Below are 11249 nucleotides of genomic sequence, written 5' to 3'. Positions count from 1 at the left end.
AAAAAGGGACTTTGCACACAATTACCTCATCCTTTTGGCCAGTTTGTGTTAACAGCTCAGTTGTTTCAGCTTTATAGTTCCAAAAAAGGAACGGGTTTTAACATTTGGATATTTTCATTTTTCGATTTTGACCTTTATTGACATTTGTTGACCTATATCTTTTGACCTGAATAATGTAGAAGCTTGAAATTTAAAACACAACATAACATTTGGAATATCTATTACCCTATGCAAAAAAAATTAAGGTGGGCGTGGCACATCTGGGTTATATTACTCATTATTGAAATTTTTGGCCAGGAACATAACTCGCAAAGTATACGTTTGTTCAAAATGGAACTTTGCATACAATTATCTCATGTTTTGAGTCACTTTGTCTTAGAAGTTCGGTTGTTTCCGCTTCATAGTTCAAAAAAGGAACAGGTTTTGGAAATTCAAAATTTTCAATTTTTGACCTTGACCTTTGTTGACCTTGACCTTTCTAAGATCAAACTTCATTGGCATTGGCTATCTATTTATACTTTTATATTTGCTGTCCTATGTCAACTTCCGGTTTTATAGTCGTATGCAATTAGAAATTTTGATGACATATATCTCTTGATCTTGACCTTTTTAGACCTTCTCCTTTACAAGATCAAAGGTCATTGACCTTGGCTATCTGCTGATACTTTCATTTGTGAGGTCTGACGTCTACTTCCGGTATTAGAATCTTCTAAAAAATAAAAAATTATCAACTTTAGACTTGTTCTTGCGCTTGACCTAATTATCGTCGATGGTTGATTTTTTCGGGGTCTTTAGCAAATTGCTACATTTGCAAAGACCCACTCTGTGCCACGAGTGGCTCTAGTATATATTTACATTAATATTGGTGTAAAAACCATCAGTTGATATGAGTCCAAAGTCTTAGTACTGCAGAATATTCTTTTGCTCAACTCTTCACTCTTGTGCATTACTTAAAGCCCCGTAAGCAAGTTTTTCGGGCAAGAATCTCATAAGTATGTTAGAAATTTGGCGATCTAAGGTATTTCTCCCCCCTTCCTCCGATGTAAACCTGATATACACCACACGTTGCTGAAGCACAGCTTCAACTTGAATAAGCATCAATGACATGAAAATTTCTCAAGATTTTGTCTGCCAAGTCTGTTTTGGCTGACAATTTTAAGAAATTTGTTTGGTTATAGTTTTATTTTATTCACCATTCAATTAACATTTTATGTTGTAAAAGCTGGGTAAAAGCCACTTTAGTAATGCAGACAGAGACCTTTACAGATAAGATAACCTTGAAATTAAAACTAAGGTTAAACCTTAAATGTGAAACAAATATCTTGACACCTCTAATAGTTGTAAAAACATAAATTAACTACAGTTTTCAACTTCAAATTATTGGTCAAATGAATTTTGTGAATGTATTTGCTCTTGGAATCAAGATTATTGTTCTTTACTTTGTATTTGCTGCAATGTGCATTATACCCAGTACTTTCTGCAATTTACACTATACTTTGTTTTTTCTGTATTTTCGTTCTTTATTTTGTGTTTTGCTGTAAAGTGCTATATACTAAGTACTTTCTGCCAAAAATAACATAGTTATACATATTGAAATACACAGCAGTTCTCTACACTGATTGATTGACTTCCAATATAAAACTATGTCATGAAAACCTAATTACAATGAAGGGTAAGTAATATCTGATCCCTAAATAAAGAGATGAACCTATAGTGTAATGATATATGATAATTATAGAGAGATATTGTGAAAGAATTATATTTGATATCATGTTATAAATACATTAGATGTTATCTGGTGGTATTTGATATAGTGATATCTTTATACTGTACTCTGTATCTCTTTCTGACAGTCTCATTAGCTTATAATGGTATTTGGGTAATGGTAGCAGTGAGGAAGGGGCTAGGTTTTTTTTTTATATACAAAAAAAAGTAGAAACAACCTTATTCCTGCTTCACATATTTCCCTCATTGCACACTGCATAATGTTGTCTGTATTAATTATCCTTTAAGGGAGAGAAAAGAAGGAAGCAGAACACAATTTCATTACATTTTTAGGGCTGCTACATTAAAGGGCTGTGCCTTGAACTTAATAAAGTAAATTTGTGCAGACAAATCAAACCTTTTTAGTCAGTCAAATAATGTTTAATGTACTTTTGGACACATTGAAAAACATGTAAGCAAATGAAGTTGTTGAATGGTTTTTTTAGTCCTTCTCAAGAGGTACACCCTAAGATGAAAGTGAAATAGTAAACTGATAGATTTACTGAGAAACATTTTTCACATTTTCTAGTAAATTAACCGTAACAATAGCAACTTATATATAATGTATCTTGTATCAGGTTTAAACTCTTACTTCCATGAGGACTGGCAAGACTCATGTTTGTTATTGAGTTAGATTGTGTCACACCCTGTATGTACCAGACTAATCAACATCTGGTAATGTATATTCAATTCTAGGATTCATGTTGTGTTCATGGCTTTGAATACAAGAGTCTATATGCACTATTGGCCAAAATATTTGGGTGTTTTAAAATTGGGAGTTATAAAGTGTAGTATTGTTGCCAAGTTGCAATTTATTTATGGCTTTTCTTTTCCGAAAATTAAAGACAAATTATACACATAATGACCCCAGTATTATGAAAAATAGAAAAAGACCAAGAGAAACCAACGGTGAATGACTTATAGAAGGTTTGGCAATAGAAAAGTTTAAGTATATTAAACCAAGGCATGTCTGGTGTAATTATATCTAGATTCCAGGTTTATCTAAGTAATTGCTCTATTTTCTTTGTTACCTGCTTGTTTCTAATGTAATATGTCATCCTCAAGAACCAAACCCAGTATCTCAGATACCAAATTTCTGTCATATGTATAAAACCCGATATAAAAAACCTGAAACAATTCTTGGAAGACAACATGCAGTACACAATGAGGAGATATAATGAAAAAGTCTCTTGAGTCCAGTAATTATTGAAAACCCATTTGATTTTTATATAAACAGTAGAATACTAGTAAAGTACTGTAAAGACAATATAAGTGTAATAAGAATGTACTTAATGCTAGTTTATAGCTCAAGTAAATTACTACTTCAAGTAATCTACATCTAGTTCAAATAACTAGTAAACTTATAGTTCTTTGGGTATTTATTCATCAGAGTTTTACTCTGAATAAGTGGATACCAAACATCTAATTATTTGAATGGGACAATGAAATTTCCCCCATTGCATACTGCATGGCATCACTGTTTAATACAAGATATAAACTCCATTTCTACAATTCCAATCATCTTTTGATATGTGACTTATGAGATACCTGTTAAGAATGGAGAAAACACCAACATATATATATTAAGTCTCACACCTCCAAGTTAAGATATTGGAAGATAATACTATGTCTATTTATGATCTGTGTGTTTCAATAAACCAAAGTAAAGCTATTATTGTCTTCATATACCATGTTTTAAGTGATATTTATTGACTAGCCCCTGATATATTGACAAAGTAATCTACCCATACCATTACTATTCTCTATATTCTACTGGTCACTTGAACACCAATACATACTGGACATGCCCCAAAAACAACTGTCAATACCTATGTCTAGCCATTAGAGTTTACCTTCAGATTTGGTGTATCTTTGAAGTACCTGTGTGAAACTCATTCAAGTTATTGTCATTGTAACTAAACTTTACTTGATGACCATCATAAAATGTTGCTGGATGTGAGTGACTAAAGACATATGATTAGAAGAGTTTATGTTATTGGCATTTGGCTCTGAACTAGATTTATGTACCTGCTATACCTATTAAAACTTATGAAATTCCATAGTGTGCTTTCTACACATTGTAATGAGCTATTTTGGCTCAGCAAGTTAAATGCACATTTGTAAAAGGTAACATGATTTCTCCCAGTGTACACTGCAAGCTGTTTTATGTTAATAGTCTTGGCAAGTGGTATGAAGATAAATGAATAAGTAACAAAAGGAACCTAACAAAGCAGTCACAAAGTTTTGACATTTGTTTTTGAATATACCTATTTTTTAGGGCTCCATCATGACTACTTGTATAACCACCTTCTGCACTTTTCAGAATTTGTGATATTTTGCCCATAGAATATTATGATAACTGAATATTATTTCCTGTTGTTAAGTGTTATAATCTCTACTTGACTGGTGTCAATATTAATCATATTAGATATCAACATGTCATATATCTTATATTATCTTACCTTAATAAGCATAGTCACGTAATCTTAGATCTGAGTCAGTTATCATCATTCTGCATCTAATGCATATCTACAGAAACAGTCAGCCTTATTGTAGCACATACGGCAAAAATGAGAGGTGTCATAAAGACTGCCAGAGGCTGCAAGAAACCAAAGGATTTCAGATAGCCTGACTTCACATTATTTTGATATTAGTAATAATCAGTTAAAATTGAACAGCCCAAAAAATATCATTCAACATGGTATTTATTAGTCTTTATCAAACCTTAAAGATCCTTTGAAAGGACATTGTGACTCGACTCACCAATGTCATAATAATATCAAGAGTTTTACATTTGTCTATCTGTCAGTAAACTATTGAACCCATCAGAATGAATGTTTCAAACGATTTCTATAGTATTTATTATCTAGGATGGAACATTGAAACTTTCTGACTTCTGTATATACTTAATTTAGAAAGTACTAGGATAGCTAAAGCATTACTCTAGACCGAGAAATAGGATGACTGTATCATGTGAATATAAGAAAGCAGAATTAAAAGTCAAACACACATAAATTATATCTCAATTATAAAAAAATTTCACCTCATCGAGTTTTCAGAATCAGGCGTCAGTAATGGCATGAGAATGATGCCATCAAGGATTGTGTTAAATGATCTGAGTTGCCAGATTGACATGCTGTTAGTTTGATTAAGTTCCAGTGGACAGTCAGAGTATATTTGTATTTGTGTTTAAAAACTACCGTATTTGTTTAGGATTGTTAAATAGCCATATTGTCACATCTCGAGACAGTTGTGTTAATGTACAGTTTAAACAATAGCACAAATAGTAGTTTTTTTGTTGTCTGAAACCAGTTGGTCATGTTATTTGTACAGATAGCAGGTCGTCTGATAATTTCGGTTTACCTACACAATACAGTTTAAAATCAAACCTGGGTCGATTAGACCATAAATCTTGCTTTAATTTGTTGGTTTTACTCCGACTGTTTCAATTAAATAATGATATTGATTGAGAGAATGGCATAATTTGGGTTTTTGGTGGGAATATTGGTAGTCAAAGGACTACAGAGGTCAGAGAAGCATTCAATACTTAAAGATCAGATACAACACAAATGTTTATTATAAAAGAGGTTAAGGCCTAGATCTTAAATCATTCTCAATGTTTCCCTTTGTATTTTCAGGTGGTCCCTATATCATGCTGTCCCCGAAAAACATGACAGCCATCTTGGGTCAAAGGGTGAAGTTTTCGTGTGGAGCAGAAGCTTATCCAAATAACATCACATATTACTGGTTTAAAAATGGAATTGATGTCAGAACATTATCTGGTTTTGAAGCAAAGAGAATTGGAATCAGTACAGATGGTAGCTTGTTGATAAAGTCTGTTGTCAAGGGTGACATGGGATGGTTTCTGTGTCGCCCTAGCAACGGTATAGGGGAGGATGAGGCTGCAGCATTTCTAAATGTAACATGTAAGTATTAGGTAATAAAGTAAAGGATATTTTTCCCTCATATTTTGTTCTTTGCTTACCTTCCACCGACCATCCCACAATTTACTTTTCCAGAATATTGATTTGTCTTTTGTAACCATAGTAATAAACCCTTTTGTTTCTTTGTAGATTTACCAAAAGTGTTACCAATGCCAAGTCAGTTAACATGGGCTCGAGGTTTTCGTGAAAAAATAGATTGCCCTGTTGATGCCAATCCACCAATGACTGATACAATTTGGACCAGGAACGAATACATTATTAATATTGATAATACCAGACAATTACTTTTTAGAAATGGGACATTAGTAGTAGCAAATGCATCAGCAGAATCTGCGGGTAGCTACCGCTGTACACCTGTTAGTTTACTAGGTCGTGGTGAAACATCCCCACCTGTTCAGGTATTTGTAAGAGGTATGTCTCCTTTTCTTCTATTGTTTCTTTTTACTTTTAGCAATTTTATGCTTTCACGTTTTTGAAAGCCTCATTGGTTCAAATTATAGGTAACTTTTTGTCTGTATTTGTTGTTGTTCCATTGGTCAACCAAAAGAATTTGTGTTATTGTTTTCTGTGTTTGGACCAATGAAAATGTTTTGTCTTTGTGTTATGTGTTTTCATTGGCTTTCAATATTTGTAGTATTGACCAATGAAAATGTGGTATAGAGAATTTTTATTTAGTTATGATAGTTTGCATAGAAATTTGTAATCAAGCTTAATTTCAATGTCTTAGGAAATAGAAATATTTTAGTTAAGGTTATTTTTTAAAGACTTTAACGAATTTAGTCAAATTTATGTATGTGTACCCTCTTGAAAACTCTCGGAATGTTTTGATATTAAAACTTGTGAAATTTATGCATTGGCACTGATCTGAATTTTGAATGAAAGAATGCTTGGAATTTCTGAATGATATTGTTTTTGTGACGGGTTGTTATAAAATGTCAGCTGTCAAAATAACTATGTGCACAATTTATTTTTCAAAATAAAAATGCACTGATTATATGTTTTGATCAACAATAGATTTCAATGTTTATAAATCTTTTTGAGGCACCTCTTTTTAAACTCAAATTTATTATTTTTTCTGTATTTTGATTTTGTAAATTTTCTAGCAAATTTGATTTTGTTTGAGACCTGACTGTCTGTATGTATGTTGCTGTGTTGTCCTGTAATATTTGATGATTTGTTTATTGTTTTTGCAACAAGAGTCATTGCCCTTTCTTTCTGTCTCTTACCAAACCCAGCAAATTTGACCTTTGCATTTTTAGCACAATAATTTGTTTTATAAAGTTTGTTCCATAGTTCAATCACGTTTAAAATAAAATTTGGGATTTTCTCCATGTTAACAATCATGAAATTTTCTCAACTTAATGTCAGTTGTGTTTTCATGTTCAAATTTGTTTATTTAATTTTCCTATTTCCTGCATTTAAAATTTACAATTTTCAAATTTTTTTCACCGTATTTCTATCATAATTTCGGGAAATGTTATTTTAATTTTGCCAATATTTAACCTTTCCCATGACCTCTTTCAAATCAAACCATTTTAATTTTATGTGTAATTTTTAAAATACTTTACCCAATAATTTGCTTAATTGACAATATGTAATGTTTTTTTTGTGTATTTTTTGTCATATTTTCTTAATGCCTACTATTATTATTGGCAGAGGCAACCGGTAAGAAATACAATCATATTTTTTCACAATATTCTAGGAACACTTTCAACAATTTTCCACATTACATCTTTTGCAAACTTTACGCCAAATAATATTTTGCAATGATATTTTATCTTTGATAATCACTGTTCCGGTTCATATTGTTTATTCAAATTTTATTGATTGTTTTTTATTTGTTGGAATAATAATAATAGATTTGATATTTATATGTACTAAAATAGTTTTTTGATAGTTTAGAAAAAATATTTTACCAAAAGCAAATTTATCTACTTTGCAATTATAAAAAAGGAGCCATGTTAAGATGTTAATTGCAGACAACCATGAGGTTTTTTATTGTGAAATGTAATATAGGTAGCTGATATTAATAATGAAAATATATTTGATATTATATGTTTAATGTCTGTCTTGAATACTGTGGGTAGGGTTTGTTGATATATTTCTATATATTATTTTCAGATCCACCATACTTTACTCTTCGTCCTCCATCACAATTTCGACAACATACAGGTGATAGTGTTTCTCTGCCGTGTAAAGCAGATGGTAATCCTACACCACGTGTTACGTGGAAGAGGGTGAGTATTCTTCATTACTTTTTGTTTTGTTTTTTTCTTTTACAACTCAACTCAGCAAGACGTTTCAAGTTTTAATACAAATGCTTCCCCTTGTATATCAGGGGAAGAACTAAAATATTAATCAGTCTAATGGATGGATAGGGCAAAAAAGGGCCATGAATGCAGCAGGTTAAACATCCTTGGATATAGCTTGTAATTGTCAAAAAGTAGATAGATTTGAATTGCTGCCCTGACAAATTTTGCACTCATTTAATTATCTTTGTGCTATTTTGTATAATTATTTCAGTCTAAAGGAGAATTTGAGAATAGTAACCGAATACAAATTAACAATGGTAACCTAACTATCAATGATTTAATAAAAGAGGATCATGGTTTCTATGAATGTATCGCAACCAATGATATAGCATCTGTTGTGGCTGTAACAGAACTACGCATAATGAGTAAGTCTTTGGCAGAGCTTGTTATTTTAAGTACATTGGTAAATGTAATATTTCTTATCATGATGATCAATTCTAAAGTTAATAAACATTTTGTCTTCTGCAATGTTTGAATTCTTGCACCCAAAAAAGAACTGTAGCCTTCTGAAACCTAGTCTTGAAAAATTGAAAGCATTCCTCAAAATAAATCATGTATGGCATCGATGATCTAGGCATCTCATTGACAAACTTCTAGTTGCTCAGGATGTTCAACTATGTATTGTCCATTTTTATTTCAGATACAACACCTCATGCACCATATAATGTTACTGTTATACCTAGTTTATTCTCTGCTAAAGTTACTTGGGAACCAGCTTATGATGGCGGTAGTCCCCAATATTATGTTTTGTGGTATGTAATATATACATGTACTTAGTTCCATATTAGTTTATTACAAAGTACTTGTAGTTATTTTAGAGAATTACTTCTGTTTGAATTCGAACCAAAAAGATATCCATGCTGCTTAAGAATATAACACACGAGACATTTTTAATACTTATGAAATAATAAAGGTGAAAACATTTAGTATATTATGGAGTTTATTAGATAATTATAAGACGAATAGACACTTTTACCGTTTCCCCAAAAAACCAAAAAACTTATCAGTTACATTATTATTTTGAAAAACAATTTCAGGTTTAGATATTTAAATGGTGATTGGAGTCAATGGCAAACGATTCAGGTTCCACAGGAATCTATGGCTTTTACCTTATATAGACTCAGCCCAGATACAATGTATGAATTTATGGTGTTGTCCAGAAATGAACATGGTGATGGAATGTACAGTGAACGGGTTCGAGCTCAAACACTTGGTAAGTAAGCTTATTGTAGAGTGAGCTCATTAGGGAATTGGAGAAGCTTTCTTGTTCATTGATGGATAAGTCATATAACTCAATTTCCTAGCTAGTTCTAAGGTATGCTAAAAATTGATGTGATAATGACATCTTGAAAGACAAAAATGGATCCAAGTCTGTTGAAATCTTCTGATCTAAAGTAAAAGGTTTAGGGTTTTATTTCTATATAAAAGTCCTAAATTAAAGAAAATTATGGTAACCTTTGTTAATATATTCTAACTATGATTAGCACCTTTTTTGAAACCTTGATTTGTAACCTAGAGGGTGATCATAAGGTGGTGAAGAAGAAAATTTCTGTCAACAGTACTTAAATATTGAGCTCACTCTAATGTTGTCTTTATGTGGAATGACTTGTAGTCATTATATGGTCAATGTTAAAAATAAAATGTCGAAAATACACAAACAAAATTATTGATACTCTGTATTAAAGACATAACTTCAAATTGCATGAACAGAAGTTTGGATTAACTACAAATGGCAAGGGAAGAAATGATTTAGACTCTTTATGAATGCATGTTACTCCAGAGGAAAATTGATTATTAATATTTGGAGGATGTTGTTGGATGGAGAACTATATGAACGGTTGTTGCATTATGATCAATGGCTGGTTTGAACGTTTTGTTATTATATATAGAGGCTCATAAACAACTCATCTTCAATACTTTACTTTCAATTTCTTTCATTTATTGTATCTGACAAGGATATAGTGTAACAGTCACATGACAGAAACTTCTCATAACATGTTGCACCATCTTGTTCTTGTTCAGATAGTCCATTTAATAAAAAAAAAAGAAGTGAGCCTGTCACATGACTGTTATACTGTGTTCATACCTTATCTGAAAAATTGAAAGTCATCATGATATGATATGGAAAGAGTTTCATCTGCACTATATCTTTACTAAAAACACTACTAACTCTGTCTTTCTGCCTTAATTATACTCAGTTTCATCTTTAACTAACTCATCTCTTTTTTTATTGGGTCTCTTAAATTTAATAGTTTTTGGAATTGACAATTTCAGCAGTATGAAAATACCTCAGTGAAATTAAAGTAGTCCTATTTTACACTGCATTACGTGACCCTTATCTCTTCTCTTCACATGTCTCATAGTAGCACTAATCATATGCACATAAATTTGCATATAATTTGCATATTAACATTTGATTTGCTTGCAGGCCAGGATGCAGCTGATAAATCGACATTGAACAGCTTGGGTATAAATCCTACTGAAATTCTCTCATATATTGCTTATATTGAGAATTAAACTAGTGAATTTGTAGTATTTCAAACAATGTCTTAACTGGATCTTGAGTGTCAAATTGGTCATTTGATTGGATAATTTATTGTTGTTTGAAAGAACCAATCATATTATCAATTAAATGATCTTTTTGAATTTGGTGCGAATTCTAGCTTTAAATCAGCAATAAAGCAGAAAGTCACTGAAATTAAAGATTATTTTGGATTCAAATCAGGCCAAAGTCCACAACCATTTAGATTGACCTAATTTAGAATCCATGATAATTTCTAGACTAAGCTTCAACTAATCCAGCCATAATACATTATTGCAGTAAGGATGAGTGGACTGTGGACAAACAATTTTTACAGGATTAGTTGCTAATCATGGCAATTTGCAGTTCAATGAATATGTTTTATTACTATGTTGTATTGATGTAAATATATGGCAGACAATAATTATCAGTATATATATATATATAACTATTTCAATTTAGTTTGGTGTGCTGTGTGGTTGATGTATTTTATACCTAGATGTTTCATTATGAGTGGCATTATTATGCATTTTGTTGCATGTTGATTTCCAGAAATATATGCCAAGCATGTGCATGGTTAGAAAGCATGGTTTTTGATATATTAACATTATGCATGGCTATTGTCTTATGCTTTTACTCTTGCTATCTACCATCTACTACAATAATAACTAAAGTCTAATCTTGCTCTCTGGGTTGATTTAATCTTTC

The 11249-nt window shown here is 31.5% G+C and overlaps 1 protein-coding gene across 1 annotated transcript in view; it reads left to right on the top strand.

The window, feature by feature from the left end:
• Nucleotides 1-11249, top strand: part of LOTGIDRAFT_104558 (hypothetical protein) — a gene marked incomplete at both ends in the record, with an annotated part of 58256 nt that overhangs the window by 44554 nt on the left and 2453 nt on the right. Inside the window, 6 exons of the mRNA XM_009057131.1 lie at nt 5403-5690; nt 5838-6119; nt 7830-7945; nt 8232-8385; nt 8661-8796; nt 9085-9233. Of these exons, the coding sequence (XP_009055379.1) occupies nt 5403-5690; nt 5838-6119; nt 7830-7945; nt 8232-8385; nt 8661-8796; nt 9085-9233 (1125 nt within the window). The remainder of the gene's footprint in view (nt 1-5402; nt 5691-5837; nt 6120-7829; nt 7946-8231; nt 8386-8660; nt 8797-9084; nt 9234-11249) is intronic.

This window comes from Lottia gigantea (assembly GCF_000327385.1).
Source record: "Lottia gigantea unplaced genomic scaffold LOTGIsca_3, whole genome shotgun sequence".
NCBI lineage: Eukaryota > Metazoa > Mollusca > Gastropoda > Lottiidae > Lottia > Lottia gigantea.
The sequence above is the reverse complement of the archived record's forward strand: the minus strand, read 5'-3'. Positions and strand labels throughout refer to the sequence as shown.